The sequence below is a fragment of the Emys orbicularis genome, chromosome 15, assembly GCF_028017835.1.
Source record: "Emys orbicularis isolate rEmyOrb1 chromosome 15, rEmyOrb1.hap1, whole genome shotgun sequence".
NCBI classification, from domain to species: domain Eukaryota; kingdom Metazoa; phylum Chordata; order Testudines; family Emydidae; genus Emys; species Emys orbicularis.
Window position 1 is genome coordinate 33,683,092 of NC_088697.1, and position 19,386 is coordinate 33,702,477.

Here is a 19,386-nt window from a genome sequence, read left to right on the forward strand (position 1 = left end):
CAGCTGCGTGTGGACGTTGACAGGAGAACTACACGTTACTGCCCGCAGGAATGGTGAAGGGCAGCCCTGTGGCTAAGGCATTGGGCTGACCTGGTTCTGCCACTGACCCCCAGGGTGATCTTGGACAAGTCACTGGCCCTCTATGGGAAGAATTATCCTTCCTTTCTCCCAGCCTGTGTCCATTTAGACAGGGAGCTCCTCGGGGCAGCCTCTGCCTCTGACCAGGGCTTGCTACAGCACCTAGTCCTAAGCGGGGGCCCCTGTAATGCAAGGAACAGAATGCAAAGGGGCTGAGCCGTGTGAGTTTCAGCCTTTTCCCTTCTGGTACCACGTCCGGTGGCACTGACCTGCCCGTCCACCCGGGTTCTGACACGAAGGACTCCGAGGAAACAGGCCTGACGTTTCTCTTTACAAGACAACAAGAATTGTATAATTTAAAGACAGAAAGGACCCGTCAGTGCAGGACTGTGCCTTATAGGATATTTTCAAGTGCTTTGTCAAGTCCAGTTTTAAATGTCAAGTAATGGGGCTTCTGCCACTTCCCTTGGGAAAATATTTCACCAGCTCACAGTTCTCACCACTGGGACATTTCCCCTGATATTCTGCTTATATTTCCCATCTTGGTTGTTGGCAAAATGAATTGACTTCGACGTTCTGGAGGCATTGTGTTTTCAGGGCTTCAGGGCAGCACCAAGTCATAAGTCCTCCGGACAGTCCGTGCTCGAAGGGCGATCACTGGCATTTTGCCCCGTGACAGCAGAACAGCGCAGAGGATCTCACTACACCTGGAGCTGTTAGCGGGAGAAGCCTCAGCCCCACTAGGCGCCCGCCTCGTCCTTAGTCACTCTCACTCTGGGAAGAGAAAAGGGAGGAGAGCGCAGGTTAGACAGGAAACACCAAAGCTTCAAGCAGCACGCGTGGGTCTGGGGCAGCGACCTGCTCCAGGGTTGTGTTGATTTCCATGTGCCACACAACCTAGCTCCCACTGGTTTCAGCAGAGTTGTGATACACCACAACTGTATAGGCAGCAGCACAGAGGCAGAGTAGTGCCGCGGGGAAGGGTGGTTTTGGTCAAAAGGCACCGAGTCAAACCCCAGTCTTTGGGGAAGCACCAGGGGATCTGTAACACCCACAGCGAGCAGGCAGGGCCCCGGGAAAGGCTGGTGCTCAACATGGCTGCCTGGGCCAGCCTGGAACCCGCGGCTCTGCGGAGTTATTGCAGCCCGAACCCTGTTTTCCTGTCTAACAACCTGTCTGCAACGACATAAAGACAATGGGATAAATCCTGCCTTCGGGGATGCTGTAACTCCCCTGAGCTCGACACCATCACTCTGGAGTTACACTAGTGGGATCAAGAGCAGAATCTGGCCCACTTAGCATTGCAGGGGATGAAGCTTTCACCCCATAACTCCCGATGAGGCTCTAGTGTTCACACTTTTCCTCATTTCCCTTCTTGCTGCCTCTATTTCAACAGGGGCTCCAGAGCCAGGGCACTACCTGGAGGCCAGGCGTGTGCTTTGCCAAGGGACCTGGGGCTGGTGGCAGTTGCAGCACAAGAGTCGAGCCACCGAGGTCCGTCCCATTTGTTTGGGAGCCAGCTGGAGTTCTCAGCTCTCGCCCAGGGGGACCATGGCATTCGCCTGCACACATGGAGCAGAGGCAGGCGCTTTTTCCCACTGGAGCTCAGTCCTGAGGCCCGCTCACCTCCATTTTGCTGTGAATCCAACTGAGGAGCTCTGTAACTTGAGTGTAAACCCCGGGCTTGTTCTTCTGGCCACAGCCAGTTCCCCAGCTCGTCACTCCGGCCACGTACCACCGGCTGTTATCCTCGCAGACCAGGGGGCCGCCGCTGTCGCCCTAGAGCGGGAAGGCAGAGTCAGGAGAACTCGGAGGGGACCCTGCCGTGCACTCGGTTTGCACAGAGGTCTCAGGTCACTGCACAGCCGGTGCACACGCCAGAGGTGCCGCCAGGTGCAGTGCCCAGGACACAGCACGTCTCCAGGAGCAGCTCGTCCACACGTCTGTGCTAAGACGCGGGGTGCCTGTGGATCAACGTGGTGCCCACCCCCACCCCTGCCCAGGGCTGCAGGCCCTTCCAGACGAACACTGGCAAAAGCCTTACCTGGCACGAGTCCCTCCCTCCTTGCAAGTCCCCGGCACACATCATGCGGGGGGTCAGCTCGCCTTCGTACACGCTACTGCTGTTGCAGATCTTGTAGTCGATCAGGCTCACTTCCGTCTCCCGCAGCTTTGGGGAGGTGTTCTCTGGAACAGGGACAGAAAGGGGACAGGTGAAGCAGTGCCCTTGGCTCGCACACGGAGAGCGAGTCCCTGGCCACCTGCTGTCACCGCTAGATCGCACGCTGCAGGCCCCCGGCACATCACAGCCGTAAGCGAAGGTGCCACAGGGATCGCTGTAACGTATGATTGCACTGAATGGCAATGAGCTCTTTGTACTACAGAATCCCACAGCAGGGAGGTCACTGGCTCTTAGCCGTGCCCCCAGAACGGTCGTCTCTGAAATCACAGGCCCCGTTTCCGTAATTCAGACCACTGGGTTTCCTCTCAAAGACGTCTTCATGGTGGCTTCACAGATTAAAGTCATGTTAGCAAAACTGGCCACCAGTTTCAGGCATGTTCATTGTGGGGGTCCTCGGATCGGGACCTGCTGGACTTCCAGCAACAGCATCTCAGCGCCTCTGAGAATCAGGACCAGCAGGTCTCAGGTTGGGCCCCTCAGAGTCATTGGCCCAGGCTGAAAATTCTGGCTCCCCCTGTACTCCGCAGCACGATGCGTAGCTGCCTTTTCGGTGTTCCCCCACGGTGCCGCCCGGCTGGACTGAGGCCACGGCAGGGTGTGTGGCCCCTCCCCAAAGGGATGTCGGATTCAGTCCCCGCTCTCACCTTCGTTCTCACTGGTTTTGCCAAAGCCAGTGATGAAGCACGTCCTCCCAGCCCGGAACGTCTGGCCAGACATCGGGAGACAAGCGGGGCGGACCTGCCCTGGAAGAGAGGAAAACACCAAACAAGGAAAGAGAGTGAGTCTGACATGCCCCAGGGAATAGCTGCAGTCACTGGTGTTCCAGCAGCCGCCACAGGGAGTGTTGTCCTCTGAAGGAACTAAAGTCGGGTCTTGTCCCACTAACCATCTGTCAACGGGTGACCCCCCTGGAGTGTCCTCCTGCAGCAGGCCACGGCAGAACTGGTGCATCTGCCTCAGTTTCTCCTCTCAGGTAACCCAAGGAGACTCTGCCAGGCTCTCCTGCCTTGGGCTGATTGTTTACAAACGCACAGTGTAAACAACCCCTTTATCACCCCAGGGCAAGTAGTCCTTCAAATCACATAGCCTCTCGGCCACTGACGTAACATATACCATGTTCCGGCATCTTCCACCACACCAGACTCTGTCAGCCCTCCTGTGTCCCAGAGCCAGGACAGCCACCACAGCCCTTCCAGCTGGACTGCACCCACACTTCCCAGCCTCTCCGCTGGGAGATCATCCGCACCAGGGAGCGCCCATCGCGCCCCTGGGCCCCCTCACTGGTCCCCTGGGTCCAGCTCTCCGGCATACGTTCCTGACCCTCGCTCAGGCAGCTCTGAGTCACCAGCTCTTTCCCTCAGGGTCTCTCTGGTCCTTCACAGCCCAGGTGCTGCCCTGCCCCCTTGCCTGGACAAAGGGGAGCAACTCTTCCGGCACAAGGGAGCCAGGGCCAGCCACCCTGTGACAGCCTCACTGTGACCAAGCCAAGCGAGAAGGCTCAGCAAGCATCGGCCTGGGGCGCACCTCCCCAGGGGCTGGGAGGCATGAGGCCCACGCCCTGCGTGCTCCTGGAGCCCCGTCTTAGCACACACCGCGTGGCAATGTCTCTCAGGCTGGTCCATTAGCACTGGACGGAGCCGTTTTCAGATTACACGGAGGGAGGGGGAAAGTCTTGGCTGTAATAGCGTTTGTATGGTGCTTCCAGGGGGTGCATTCACTGGTGCTATTGGGGTCTCATTCCCAGGCCATCTGCCCAACATCCTATTAGCCAGACCCAAAACTGATCTCCATGAACATGCCTACGAAGCCCCCAGGACCCATTTTTACAGGTATAAATCAACAGATGTTCTCTGTATGGCTCAGCAGTGCAGGGCTGTTCACCCCACACACCCATGGTGCCAAGGAGGATGATAATGAACACCCATTTAACATCTCAGCGTTACCCCCTCGGCCTCCTGTCTGCCCGGTGATAGCTATCAGCCCCAGTCCTGCCACCGGATATGCAGAGGGTCCCTTTGCCTGCATAAAGCCCCGCTGACTCTGTCAGGCTCTGCAGGTAGCCAGCATTGTGCACACGGCTGGGCCTTACACTGATTACAATCAGACAAGTGCCTGTGTAAAACCGGCACCTTCTTACCCACAGTCTCTGCCTCCGCCCCGCTCTTCATGTGTCTTGGAGTCAGACTTCACTGCCCAAAGACGCCTTAGCCCCTGCCTGGCCTGTGGAACTGGTGCCGCTCTGGGAGAGGGTGCTGGAGTCTGTTCTGCCTCATGCACCATCAACAACTTAGACACCTGAGTTCTGGACACAGAACCTCCCGCTTCTGGTTATGATGGGTGAGGCAGGTGGGACCAGACCAGACGGCAGCGCCAGCGCGGCGGTTAGAACAATCACAGTTCAGATCTGGAATTGCTGGGAGAGACCACGCCTGGTACTGGATTCTGACTGTACTTTCCCTTTTCTCCCACTCAGTGGGACAAGGGGTTTCTTCTCCCCTGAAATGTCTGCCAGCTTCCTGTCAGTCCTTCCTCGCTTCCGGGAACAGGAGCATCTGGCTGGCCAAGTCGAGCAGAAGCACAGGCCCTGCAGCTCCCAGCCTGAGGCGGTTGGGAATTAGCCTCACCTGATATCGTTAAGGGCGTGGCGAGTTTCACCAGAGCGATGTCGTAGTCGTCGTGGTCGTCGCTATAGTTGGAGTTGATGATGATCTGGGCGGTGGGGATGCCCTTGGCAGGCTGGAGCAGGTCGGAGGCCCCAGCGTACACTTTCCACTCATCGAGGATCTTCACGCTGTTCCTAAGCAGACGTAGAAAGGGGATGTGATGCAGTGACCGCCCTGAGCAGCAAATGGCCCAATGCAGGCCAGGCGAGCGCAGGGGCAGCTCACACACCAGGTCTGGAATCTGCTGTGGTTTAGTACCATCCCCACGTCAGGATTCTGCACAGCAGATTAGAATTGGCAGCCCTCAGCTAGCTTCTGGTAGCCCCCCGTTTTTCTCACATAGCTGGGTTTTCAGGCCAGATTCCAGCCTCCCTCCAGCACTTCGTTTCAAGGACTGGAGTTAAAAAATTGGCACGAAAAGCCCTCTCCCCGTTTTGTTCAGCTCAGACTCTGCTCCCTACCAACTTCTCCACCATGCTGATCGAGGGTTGGGTCGCTCGACCTAATCCAAGCGGGACTTATGTCTGAGCCTGACCGGGGTACGCAGGTCAGTGCTTTAATTCCCTGTTATCTTATCTACGGCACAGATCTCAGCTGTACATTCTGCACGGACGCTGATTTCTTATTCCAGCCATTGGCCCCGAGGTGTGTGTTTGCTATTGGCTTTCTGTCTGCGCACCCCTAGGCGTGGATGCTCCCACCTTAAAATAATGACATATAAACCGGGCGCCTGTGCAAGGATCGGCTGCCGGTCTGCACTGGAGAGCTGCAGCTGCTCCAGGAGCCGGGCTGGGCTGGAACACAGCTGTGATCCTGCCCTCTAGTGGCTGACAGCTAGTGGAAATTCTGCATCTAAAGTCCCAGCAGGGAGAGGGAGCCAAATTCTGATCCCAGGTGACATCAGCGTTGATCCAGAGCGACTCAAGCTCCAGCAGAGTCCATCTGCATTTCAACACTGTGACCGGGAGTGGAACACGGCTGCCGATAATTCCCATCTTCTCCGGTTCTCCTCACCTGGGCCCTTCCCCTCACCAGCCGCAGCCAAACCAACCCTTGCTGGCTGCAGCCAACACAGCCAGTTAGCAGGAGCACCACTTACATGAAGAAGCAGTGGGCAGCTGTCAGCACCCACTGGGTATCAATGACTGTCCCCCCGCAGATGTGGCTCAGCCCATACTGGAGACTAACTTGCCAGGGCCACTTACTCGCCGAAGCTTCGTTCCCCCCAATGATGCGGCCAGAAGTCCTTTGTCCACAGCCTGGAGGAAGAGAAACAAGCTGAGGAAGCAAATCTTCCCCATGGGAGCCTGAGGGGAAACTCAGAAAGGTCCATTAGCTTAGTCAGGTGCCTCGACAGGAAAATCAGGCCAGGCCCACCTGCATGTTACGGGATCACCTAACAGATCGCACACCTGGCAAAACGTGCTCACGGATAACACAGCAGACCAGATCAGTGGCCCATCGGTTCCAGTATCCTGCCCCCAGCTGTAGCAGTGGCTTTCTGCTTCAGTGGAACTGCAAAGAGAACCCAGTAATACCCTAGACAGCTGTACAGTGCTGGCTGCATGCTGGGGAGGAGAGTCTAAAGTCATTCAGCCTCCACTTTTACAATCCAGCTGGACAACTGGACTCTCTGACCCCTGCGGCTTTGAATTGCATGGGCCATTACTTATACCCACAGTGAAATAGGGTAGCTAGTATGCTAAGTAATATATATTCCACTGAGCTGGAGGGGTAAGAAAAGGGTTTTTTGTTTAGATATCAGTGACAGACACCTTAAAAACCCCTGAGTTGTGACAGACAGATAGGTGAATACAGAGATGAGTAGAGTAGGATAGATGACCAGTTCTAGGAAAGTGAGTACATAAATAGACAATAGCACAGACTGATATTTTCAGTCTGCCAAGAAAGAAAGAAAGAGTAAAACTTTGATAAAGAAAAAATGGCAGTTGAGATGATGTCAGAAGAGATCAGTTGAGCTGATCAAAATTTTGTGAACTTCAGTTTTTTAGTTCAAATTTTCATTGAAAATTCAACATTTCAATGAAAAAAATAAAACCCTGAGAAGTTTGGATGAAAATTCTCTCACTTTTCCAACCAACTGCTGAGAAACTGGGATCTGGCAACATTTTCAAAAACTAGTAAAAATTTCAAACCATTTTCACACCAGTTCTTTCAGTGGTTTTGAGACCCGCTCTAGACCCAGCTCTCCTATCACCATGTCTATGCTTTATGGCAATGGTAAAAGCTCCCTCTTACTTGTGCATCGGAGGGAGACGTATTTTCCCGTGGGACACTTGGAGCTGCAGGAGAGAACAAAACAAACGAGAGACAAAGTCAAACATGGGCCCACGGTGAGACAGCACAAGAGAAAGAGTCCGAGTGGATGGTCCCTCACCCTCCCGCCCGTCCTGACATGCTCAGCCAGCACGTAAGTAATGCAGATGCTCTCTTGTTGTTCAGTAAAGGGGAATGGGCGTTCTCTCTACAAGATCACGTCTCCCCTTTACTTCCTAGAAAATCCCTTCAGGTTGCCTCTCTCTGTCTCGCAGCTCCAGCCCCACCCCTGGCAGGTGCACACAGTGGCAGACAGACACGGGCTGACTATTTTGGAGCCACTCCAGATTTACGCTGGTGTAAAGTGAGACCAGAGTTTGTTGTTCCAAGGTGCTTCGGCTCCCTTAAGCACCAGGCACCCATGGGCCATTGCTAAAGCATGGGCCTCTCTCCAGCAGGCTCAGACCTGCCCTGACTTTCCTTGGGGGCACGTGAAGTTTTGTCTGGGTTCCCGCTGCAGAACGAGCACAGGGGCTAACTGCACTTCACGGTTCTCTCAGCAATCCAGCTGACGGGAGACTACTCAGATTGCTCCTCTGGCCATTAGCACTCCCATCCCTTAGGGGATCAAACCCCTGCAGAGCTCTGGCCACACGCCTCCCCTCCCTTTCCTGGAATTGCTGGAAAAGCTGCCATAGTGGAGGGGCTCCGTGTGTCCCCCTCCGAGCAGGGCTGCCAGACTGGGCCAGAGCGACAGACTCTCTAAAGCAAAGAGCCCCGCCTTGCCAGGCCGATAATCATCTCTGGTGCCCTCCCTGCCTCCCGTCCTGTAGGCAGGCCAGCATCGTATTGCTTTGCTGACCACTCCGCACTGAGCAGGGGGTCTCGTTTCGGTGTCCACAGCGAACTCAGGCCTTTTTCCCGAGTTAGTTCAGAGGGGACTGTGCAGCCAGTGCCGTGGGCAGAGAAGGGCCCTAAGGGGACAAGGGGACACGGGGAGGAGCAGGGAAAAGGCAACTGATCCTCTTCATTACCTGTTGAGACTCTGCTGGATCGTGGGATGCTCCTTGATGACAGTGAGGCTCTTGCCAGGGAAGGAGGCCGGCACGTACTCTGTGTGAGACATGCTGGGAGGAGACAGAACAGACACGTCATGCTGCCAGGTTTCCTTAACTCTTGCTCAGCAATGGGAAAATCAGGCATGCAGCAGAGGGGCTAAAATCCCGTAGCCCAGAGAGGGGCGTCTCCCCTCCGCTGCTGCCTCTCACACTGAACTGCAGGGTGGTTCTGTGATGTGGCCCTGGTACTCGAACCCCACAAAGCGCTAGTTCACGAGTCCCCCAATCTGGATTAGCACCTAGGTCTTCACCCACTGTGCGTTTATACCAACCCCCTGCTTGGGTCACCAGAGGGGCGGGAACCCAAGCCCCCCCGAGCAAACAGCAAGGAGCTCAAAGATACAGCTACACTGGAATAAAAGATCCATGGCACGGCCGCAGCTGGCCCGGGTCAGCTGAAAATTGCTGTGACCCTCCCCCCTCGCAGGGTCCCAGAGCCCGGACTCCAACCTGAGCCCAAACATTTGCCCCACAGCCTGAGCCCCATGAGCCTGAGTCAGCTGACCTGGGCCAGCTGTGGGTGTTTAGTTGCAGTGAAGACAGACCCATTAGCTGGCAGCTGCAGTAGCCTGATGTGAAGCAGCCACTAGAGGGGGGCAAAGATCCTCATGTGGGTTGCACTAGACCTAAGGCTGGTCTCTCCCGGGGATTTTCGCACTGCTGCACTAACAGGTTAGCCGTACAGATGCAAATCCTAGTACAGAGGCACTGCACTAGTGTCGAAAGTTATTTGCACCATTGCTTGTGTAAACAACCTGGGAAACCTGCACCAGTGCAAGTCACTTCTTGCAGGGGTGCTGTGCATCTGCACTGGGGGGGAGTTTGCAATGGGACAGTGCAGCTACACACGGGTTTCCCACTGTAGACAAGCCCCTTGACTCCCCTTCCAATAACAGCCGCGCCTGGATCAATTCCATTCCCTGCCATTCCCAGCTCAGGCTCCCCTTGCTGCAAACCCCAGGGGTGACTTAGCGAACGCCATGCAGGGAAGGTGCAGAGAGAAACAGGAGGAGTCCATGCAGCCCTCAGCAGCTAGCAACCACAGAGCAATGGCAAGGGAGGGGGAAGTACCTGGTGGCCGGAAGCCGTTGTGGGAGAGATTTTCAAAGGACAAAGGGCTGGTAGGGGCCCAGTGGCAGTGCCTGGGGGCTGAGCACTTCACGCTCCCTTGTGCCTTTGGAAAGCTCCCCCTGGACGTGGGGAGCCCCGGGAGCAGGTCATTTCGGGTGTGGGCTGGGTTTCTCTGGCTTCCGTCCCCCATCACTACACACACAGTGCCCGTCCCTGGGGACTTACCTTTGAAATCCCAGTTGCTGGCAGGTCTTCCTGGAGAAGGAGTCGTTCCAGGCGCTGCTGCAGACAGGCAGCCACTGATTCTCGGTGCTGGAGTAGACGTGGAGCAGAGACTGATCCCACCTAAACCGTACTGCAGGCACAAAGGAAGGAGACAGCAGAATCAGCAGGGGCTACAGGCAGTACTGCAGCTCCAGCTCACCCTCTTAGACAGGCACCCGGGCCTGGCAAAGAGCCCAGCCCACTTGCACCAGGACTGAACTTGGGCCGTTGTGTCATCATCATGCACAAAAGCTGGCAAATGACCAGGCTGATTCCCCTCTCCTGCCCACAGGCGTAAACCAGGAGCAGCCCCACTGAACTGACAGGTGCCAGGCCCAGGGGGGTGAGGAGAACCCCGATGTGCAGTGTGACAGTGAGCTCCACCCCAGCACCAGGCGACAGCTGGGGACCAAAGGCCTCCGTTTCTCCAGGGGGCAGGGGCAGCCAAGGGCAGAACTAGCGTCCTCCGTGTAGCCCCGGCCAACGTGCCTCACCCTGTTCACTGGAAACCAGTGCAGGGAGAGCCCAGCCCAGCCCCTTTGTCCCCTCCAGCCTTGGCCTCCCTGCGGGGCTGTCGGCGGTGCCATGTGTGTATAATTGGTGCCAGTTCTGAATCCCCCTGGGAATTGAGAGCACCAGCTAACCCCACACAGGCCTCACCACAGTCATCACATGCACTAGCTTCAGGCGCTGCCCAACACGTGAGAGCAAAAATCAGGTCCGTGACTACACCCTGCCGGCCCAGCCGCTGCCCCCCCTCACGCCAGGGGCCCCAGCTCCGCCCAGGTCCTGCACGTCGGGGGTCTCAGCATTCCCTGGGCCCCATGCCCTTGTGCCGTCTTTGGCATCAGTGCAAACTCCTGCCCCAGGGACGTGGTCACATCTGGGGGCTCGCTCAGAGCCTAGAGCACGAGGCCCTAAGACAGGGCATGGGACAGGGATGAAAGCAGCAGCCTGACTCTAGAGCCTGTCCCACTCCCCGCTCGCCCTGCGGGACCCCTGCCTCCCAGGTGTGTTACCGCAGTCCAGCTCATCGCTCTTCTGGGAGCAGTCGGCCACGCCGTCGCAGCGCACGGCTCGGTGGCTGCAGCTCTCAGCTGGCTCCTTGTACAGAAAGTCGGTGTTCGACCGCCAGAACAGGACTGCAAGCAAACACACAGAGGTGAGCTGGAGACAGCCATGGGGGGGAGGTCACCGGCGCTGGGAGGGGATATTTCCTGCCAGCCAATTCCATCCTGGGCCCGGCAGCTCCTTCACCCCAGGCCCCAGACACCCCAGCCAGGGCATGGTTGCACTCCCAGACCTGCGCTAGCTGCATGGGCATTCACTGCATGGGCATTTATTTGCAGAAAGCAAAACCTGGGCTGGAGTCTTTGGAGCAGTCCCTGTTGTGGTTGCTCCAAAGTCCCGGTGAGGGGCATGGAGAGGATGCTCCCCAGGCGCAATCCCCCTCACATGGTATCCTGCTCCCAGGGCCAGCTCCAGGCACCAGCTTGCCAAGCAGGCCACTTCGGAGAGGGGCGGCACGTCCAGCTGTTCGGCGGCAATTCGGCGGACGGTCCCTCACTCCTGCTCGGAGCGAAGGACCTCCCGCCGAATTGCCGCCGCAGATCGCGATCGCGGCTTCTTCTTTTTTTTTTTTTTTTTTGTTTGTTTGGCTGCTTGGGGCGGCCAAAACCCTGGAGCCGGCCCTGCCTGCTCCAAGGTAATCCTGCCATTGTTTGCAAGCAGTAAAGAGCAGGATCACTCAGCCCGATGCCCCTCCCTCCAATGCCCCCACAGTCAAACCAAGTGATTGTCGACTCAAGCCCCCACCCTTATATCAGTGCTACAGCCCGCCCCAACCCCCGCCCTCCATGAGCAACTGTCTGGAAAACGACACAGACAAAACTCGTTCTGAAACCTCCAGAACCTGGCCCCCTGGAAACGCATGGACGACACCCAGAAAAGAGTTCACAGCGGAAATGGGCCCCGCCCAAACACTGGATGCAACGTCTGAGCCTGGATCATGGGTCACAGCTCAAACCTCAGGCTGTTATGGGCCAAATCTGACTGGGCATCTTCCGAGGCGGGGTTCTGCCCTTGGGATCTCAAGGTCAGATCCAGAGTTTGGTTTAGGCCAATCTCTAGTTCACCTGATCCCCACCCTCGTCCCAGGCAATCCAAAACTGCTGCATTTGACTCAGCTCCATTCAAAGTCCATTCTCACTTCACGCAGTTTTAATTTGCATCTGCAAAATATTTGCCCAGTAAAAATGCTCTAAATCCACTTGATACTGCAGGGGCTCAATAATGCAACTGATGAAAGGAAAACTAGCAGCTAGATTTGACAAAGGAGTTTAGAAAAAACAACCTCTTCATTATCTGTAAAACCTGGAAAATAACTTTTCTGTCTCTGCTGATTTTTCCCTTTCCATTTGGTGAGCTCTTACTAACTCCCCGCTGGCTGTGTGCCTGGCACAGAAATTAACCCTGAGGAGGAGGGACTAGCATATGTGCTGACAACTGTGGCCACACTTGAAAATATTTGCAGGAAATGGAAAGTGTTGGGCTTATCTAAACATCTAACCATCTGCCTCTGATTACTTGGGTGCATGTCACATCTAAAACACTAGGCAGAAAGGGCCATAAAGAGAGAAGGATGTTCTTTTAATTTCCTAGTGAAATTCTTTGCTCCCAGGTGTCCAGCAGATGTCAGGAAAACTCAAGAAATAGAAGGATGGAGGCATCCCACCGCCTGGACCATCTTTCCAGGAATCACACCCTTAGCACTGCAGCTGCATTGCCTCCTTCGGACAGCCAGGCAGTGCCATTCTGTGCTAGCCTGTAGTTCCCAGGCTGTGGCTGGAGTTGACAGGAACAATTATCAAACGCACCCAGCGGGATATGAGGAGCTAGGAGGAGTGGTGACCAGCTGAGCTCCTAATTAACCCCCTTCTAGTCTGTTATCAGTCTCAAATCAATGGTGTTAAACCAAGAGGTTGTATAGGACACAGAAAATACAGACCATAAATCTCTAGTCCGTGTCTATTAAGCTGAGCCCAGAGCGGAACATCAGATTTGAACTGTCTTCAGTCTTGGGGGAACTTTGGACCCACGTCAGAAAATCCCAGCTCATGCTCCCCTCTATAATGGGCCAAATCTGAACAGCCTTGAACTTTAGGGGAGCGTGGGTGCTGACGCAAGCTTTACAACTCAGACCTATGTCTCGTTGCACGATGGGACAGGCCAAAGGTAGCATATGCTGGGCAGGTTAAAGAATGGGGTAATGGCTTTCATTTCTGGCTCTCCAAAGCCCACTGGAAGCACTGAGAGTCTTTGTATTTATTTCAATGAGCTTTGAATCAGGTCCTCAGGGCTGACTCTAGGATTTTTGCCGCCCCAAGCTTCGAGAGCACAACTGCCGAAGCAAAAAAACAAACAAAGAAAAAAAAACGGAATGCCACCCCTGGAACTGTGCTGCCCCAAGCACGTGCTTGCTTTGCTGGTGCCGAGAGCTGGCCCTGCAGGTCCTTAAGTACTTGTCTTCTTTTCAGGGTGTCGGGTTCCCTCCTGTTAGCATTTCTAGTCCCAGAACCCTGCTGGCAGGCCAGTAGCTGTGCTTGGCCTGCCCAAACCCAAACCTAGGTGACCTATTTCCCCCAGCGGGCCAAGCCCCTGGATGGACGCAGGGACTTGGCCTGCACCCCAGGACAGGCCAGCTTTGCTGGTGACTAACGAAGGGGAAAGGACTCACAGAGCAGGATGAGGGCAATGAGCAGGACTATCAGAAAGGAGATGCAAAGGATCAGTGCCAGCCTCTTCTGGCCCATGCACGACGAGACCTTGCACCTTGCCGCTGGGGACACTGGGGATTGGGATGACAGAAACACAGTCACTAGTGCACATGGTTGCAGAGACATTCCCATCGAAGCTCCCCCCCAGTGGAGAGGAGGGACGCTCAGCCCTTTGGACATGGCAGTGGTGTTACCTAGGCCCGCGGAGGCATGTCTGGGGATGTGCGATTGCTCCTTCGCCAGCAGGCACATGCCATTTCTGCCAGGCGGGGAAGCAGGTGTCCCTAGCACGCACCATTCCCGCTACAGCCCAGGGATCCCAGGCTAGCTGCTTCCCACTGGGACTAGAGCAGCCTGGGCAGAGGCAGTGCAAGCACCCCAAGGCTTCCCCTGACAACGTGCCCAGGCTCCCGCTAGGGCTGAGAGAGGCTTCATTCTCCTAGCACATTCATTCCTTGGTCCCTCTGCTGAGACTGATAGCCCAGCTGCTCACCACAGTGTTTTCTGGGACCCAGAAACGCATGCCACACAGGCCGCCGCACAGCAGCTCTCCGTCATGGCAGATGTGGGCTGGATTTGAACTGGCAGCCTCCAGGCTAGATTGGCCCATACCATTGTTGTCCCCATTACGGGTAATTTTAGTGTAAGCCCTGGTTCTCACAGGCAGGATGTACAGGCCATCCGCGTCACCTCTCCATTCCTAAAAGCCGGGCGCACCCCGCCCTTGGGCCAGGTGCAGAGGTGATGCACAAGGTGCTGTGAGTACAGCTCCTGACACTAGCCGGGGTTGCCTGCCATGGGGCTTCGCTCCCTCACACAGGCCACAGGCATCTAAGTGAGTGCAAAGGAGTGTAACATACACCCCTTACACATCGCTCTGCAGGAGGGTAACGTACCCCCCTGGGCATTCCCTCCCCTCCTACCACTGCTGCCACAGCATCCCTGCCAGCTTCCTGTGGAGGTTGTTCCTTTTAGCCAGCCGGCGTGACAGGACACAGTCGCCGGCAGCAGTCCATATGAGACTGCACCATCCAGTCCCATCTCCCAGGGTGGCGGGAGCTAATGCATGAACGACTGGGGCTCACAATTCCAGGGCTGGCTGGAAGCACACGCCCAACCTCTCCAGGAGGCAAGGACTTCCCAGTAGCTGTAGCTGCCAAGAGACCTGCCCCACCCATCTTACTTGTGTTGTCACAAGCCACGTATCGTGGTGGAGCCGGTGCAGACTCTGGAGCGCCCGGCATGAAGTTGCTCCCACGGACCTTTTCTCGTGGATGTGCAGACGGGGTGGCGATGGGGCGACTGGCTCACGAGGCATAGGGGTTGGGAGCGAGGCTGCTGTTTGGCAGAGCCAGACTGATCTGTAGGTAAAGAAAACACCATCACTCACACAATCTACTGGAGATTCCCTGATGATAGTCCCTGTAACCAAGGGCCAGCCTGGGTGCCCAGGGACAACTAGAAGACTTGCCTTCATGAAGCAAGAGCCAATGTGCGGAGCCAGGAAATCCCATTAACAGGGCTTCCTGAAGGAGTGGCTGGCTTTGGTAGCCGAACATCCCAGCAGAGGTACCTCCAGGGCACAACGGGCAGCCTGTGGAGGCAAAGAAAGCCCTAGAGGTGCCTCTTCCCAGAGCTCTTGTAGAGCTGGAAAACGCTGAGCGTCGTTGCAAAGAATCACACTGCATCGTTCTGGTTTTTCTCCTTTTGGAGGCTGCCAAACAAATTTTCCAAGCTGATCCCCTAGCTCAGGGCATCTGATTGCACGTTTGGTACTCAGCTCAGTCACTGGTGGCTCGGTTCCCCGTAGAGTGTCTCAGTGTCCATGTGAGCACCCAGGTGAGGAATTAGGTGCCCCAATTTATGTACCCAGGTTTGGAAACTGAGTATCTATCATTATATAAGTCCTCTGAGTCACTCATTCAGAAAATGCCAATGTAACTTCTAGTTGTTAATTAGTAACATTTCATAATTGGTGTTCCAAGCCCGAAACTTCCTGAGCCCTGGAATGCTGCTCTGCGATTATGTCACAACTGATCGGTGTGAATATGGGACCGAATATTTATCTCCTCTACTCTAATTCATCTCTCCTGAGTGCTTTATTAATTTAATCCAGATACGTGTGCCATGTTCCCCCATTTCTCCTTGGAGAGAGCCTGAGCTTTGAATTTAGAACAAACATTGTTTTTGCTGATAATGTGGTTTCTGTTTTAAATCTCTGGCTAATTTTAGCAGTAAACAAGTCACATGCAACAGAGAACTTGCAAAAAGAAAATTTCACTTGTGCAGTGAGAGAGCCCAGGAACTTGCTATGAGTCAGCCCCTTCATATTGTATGTGCAAAGAGGAAGCAAGTCAGATGTTTATGGTTCATAAACATTGAGTTCAAACATGGAGTTCATAGTTCCTTCTCCAGGTGAAAAATGCAAGGGCTACATCCTTTGGGATCTTTCTCCTGAGGGGGTCCACTCATTTTCAGTGCTTACTTATGATTTGTCCCACAGAAACTCTCTCAAAACCTTAATTCATGACATAAGCAACAGACCTGGAAAGATCTGGCTTGTCCCAAAGCAGCTGCTTCCCCAGCGAGGTGTTGAGTGAGGGAGAATACTCACCCAGTGAAAGAAGGCAGAACCGTTCCATCATCAGGACAGACAGCCATTGTTTAATCTGAGATCCTGGGCACTAACCTTTTCAAGGGCATTGGATACATCACTGTGATGGAAGGGAGCCTGAGCTGTTAGGTTTGGGCCTGAATCATTGACCATTGGGATTTTTCTTATGCCCATCTCTACACAACATAGGAAGGGCGTATGCCAGGGGTCGGCAACCTTTCATAAGTGGTGTGCCAAGTCTTCATTTATTCACTTTAATTTAAGGTTTCGCGTGCCAGTAATACATTTTAATGTTTTTAGAAGGTCTCTTTCTACAAGTGTATAACTAAACTATTGTATGTAAAGTAAATAAGGTTTTTAAAATGTTTAAGAAGGTTCATTTAAAATTAAATTAAAATGCAGAGCCCCCCGGACTGGTGGCCAAGACCCGGGCAGTGTGAGTGCCACTGAAAATCAGCTCGTGTGCCGCCTTCGGCACACGTGCCATAGGTTGCCTACCCCGGCGTATGCCATAAGCAAGGGATGTGCCCCCGGACGAGCCAGGACTTAATACAGTTCTGCCAACCCCAAACATTCAAAAATCATGAGTCAGGCTCCAAAAAGTCATGAGATCAGCTGAAATTCATATCTTTGGAGTTCCTTCCATTTGCCCTCTGGCTTTAGAACCTGTAGAGGTCACTTTTTCAAGCTTTTCTCCACAACCAGGAACTTCCTTTTTTAAAAAAAATGAAAACTGAGATGCTGGTGTGTTCACATGACTGCAGGAGCTTGGGCTTGAAGAAAACCACCCAACACTGAGAGACTCATGATGAAATCACAAGAGCTTGTAATGCAGTTAATATATTACCCTGATTCCAGCTGAATTTTCTTATTCAGTATTTTATTTGGCCTAGTTTTGCCCAATTTGCTATGGGAATGGCAGATTCTTTCATGTGTGCATTGGAAGGCTGTCACATTTCACTGCAGACTCAGTAAATACCTTCAAGCCCTTTGTTAAAACGTAATGTGTAACTTCCTTGGGTGAGTCACCACAGATATCCCTACCCCTCCTACAATCAGACTATTTTCTCTTTTTTCCCATTGGTGGAGCACAACAATATCACAAAAGGCTGCTGGGACGGGGCTGTAGGCTTGCCTACACTGACCAGTTGCAGAAGGTGAATGACTGATTTGTCAGTTCTCTGGAATTCAGAAAAATAATAAAAATCAAAATGTTTTGGGTCGACCTGAAAATCATCGTAACGTTGAAAAAAAAATCTCGTTTTGGGTCAACCGAAGTGTCTCGTTTGGATTTTTAGCTTTTCTTAATATTTTGACATTTTTTAGATACCACTGAAGGAAATTTCTAAACCAGAAATCCTTTCGGATCAAAAGATCAAAATGTTTTGACTTTTTGGGAATTTGTTTTGTTTGTTTCTTTTAAACAATTCAGTGAAAAGCGACACAAATTCAGAAAAAGTTTTGGCCAAAATTTTGCCCCACTCTACTTACGCCACTCCTGCAACACACTTAAAATGAGGGGGTGCCTCCTTCTTGAGCCCTGCCCCGTACATCACCTAAGAGCTAACCTGTTCAGGCCTCTTGATCTAAATGGGAGCCTTTCCCCTTTAGCCTTGACTTTAATGGGCTTTGGATCAGGCCCCGCAGAGGTCTCTTCCAGTGTTACATGGCTGAGTAAGACTATTGACTGAAGTCCCCTTAAATCTGGTCGTATCGTGTGATGTTTGTGGGTCTTCCTGGCCCTTTAAAAACAAGTCGAGGGGATTAAACTGAGCAACACAAAATGAAGAAAGGTCAAGTGAAAGCTGCCCACCCCAGAACACGGGCAGTCTACGTACAACACACAGCAGTAATGCTGGTTCCAGGGCCGGCGCTTCCATTAGGCGACCCTAGGCGGTCGCCTAGGGTGGCAGGATTTGGGGGGCGGCATTTTGCCGCCCTCAGCGGAAATTTGGCGGCGGGGGGTCCTTCCGCTCCGGGTCTTCGGTGGAAATTCGGCGGCGGGTCCTTCACTCGCTCCGGGACCCGCCGCCGAAGTGCCCCGAAGACGCGGAGCAGAAGGACCCCCCGCTGCCGAAGACCCCAGGCCCCCTGAATGCTCAGAGGAGGAGCGCTGCCGCCTAGGGTGGCAAAAACCCTGGCGCCGCTCCTGGCTGGTTCACCCAGAGCCTACCCCGCCCACGGAATTCACTGCACAACAGGTCACTGACTCAAAGATTGTGGGTGGGTTTTTAAAGCATGGCTCATGTTATGACCATTCCAATGACCAACCCCACTGGCTCACAGCCAGGGCGTCACTGGCGGGGACAGTGAGGCACAGAGAAGTTAGCATCAATGCTTTCAAAAGCAGTGGCTAAGTTTGGGTGCTCAGCGTGATGCACCAAAGCCAGATTGCCAGGGGTGCTGAGCACCCACAGGCCCATGGGCTCCAGCCGGAGTTGTGAGTGCTCAGCACCTCCTTAAATCTGGGTGTCTCAAACTGAGCACCCAAACTTGCCTGGTCACCCTTTAAAACATTAGCCAGAGGGGCTCACCGAGGGGTCAGTCGCGGACCTGGGAGCAGAGCTCTCTGGGATTCTTGGCTTTCAGTCCCATCAGAGCACACTGCCTCCTTCAGTAACACGTACAGGCAGCTGAGGCCCCGATCCAACGCCCACTGAAATCAATAGAAAGACTCCCGCTGACTTCAGTAAGCGATGGGCAGGTCCTAAGCTAACAGCAACAAGGGAAGTCAAGCCTCATGCTTCAGTGCATGAGCTAAACATCTGCGTGAGGCCGGGGGGACTAACCCTCGCCCAGACAGAGCCAGCAGCACAATGGGGGTTGTTCCCTCAATAGGGAAGAGCGGCCTCGTCCTTCTCCACAGCTCTCCCTTCTGACCTCAGAGTCGCTATGTGCGACTGCTACCGTGGTGACCTCAGCATCGCTCCTGACCAGCTAGTCCCTAGTGGCATTCACCTGCCCACACCATCAGCACAACCACGGCTCACAACCAGTGAGCTGCCAAGGACTGAGCCAGCTGTGAGTCAGGACCCCCAGCAGGGTTAGCGAGGTGGGCAGTGAGGGGCTCTCTGCCCTTCCCCCAAAAACACGCAGAGGAGCAGAGATGTCACTTCCTACCTGTGCCCCTCCAGCAGCTTTCACACTCCCGGAGTGGAGGAGAACAAGGGCAATTTGCCTTACTGTCATTTCCCACAGGACTTGGCACGTCACGGAGCGGCCCAGGAGCTGAGCTATTTTTAATTTCACTGAAATAAAATTTAATTTCACAGGTTTCAGAGTCGCAGCCGTGTTAGTCTGTATCCGCGAAAAGAACAGGAGTACTTGTGGCACCTTAGAGACT

General features: G+C 54.2%; 1 protein-coding gene across 1 annotated transcript; it reads right to left on the reverse strand.

Moving 5' to 3' along the window:
- Window positions 1-837: 837 nt before the first annotated feature.
- Window positions 838-14,673, reverse strand: TMPRSS13 (transmembrane serine protease 13). Its single transcript, XM_065417068.1, has 12 exons — window positions 14,613-14,673; window positions 13,390-13,500; window positions 10,673-10,795; window positions 9,615-9,744; window positions 8,235-8,327; window positions 7,183-7,226; window positions 6,023-6,182; window positions 4,885-5,057; window positions 2,905-3,003; window positions 2,123-2,265; window positions 1,705-1,857; window positions 838-852 (listed from the first exon to the last, which is right to left on the reverse strand). Exons 1-12 carry the CDS (start codon window positions 14,671-14,673, stop codon window positions 838-840), a joined length of 1,305 nt encoding a protein of 434 aa, XP_065273140.1.
- Window positions 14,674-19,386: the final 4,713 nt, after the last annotated feature.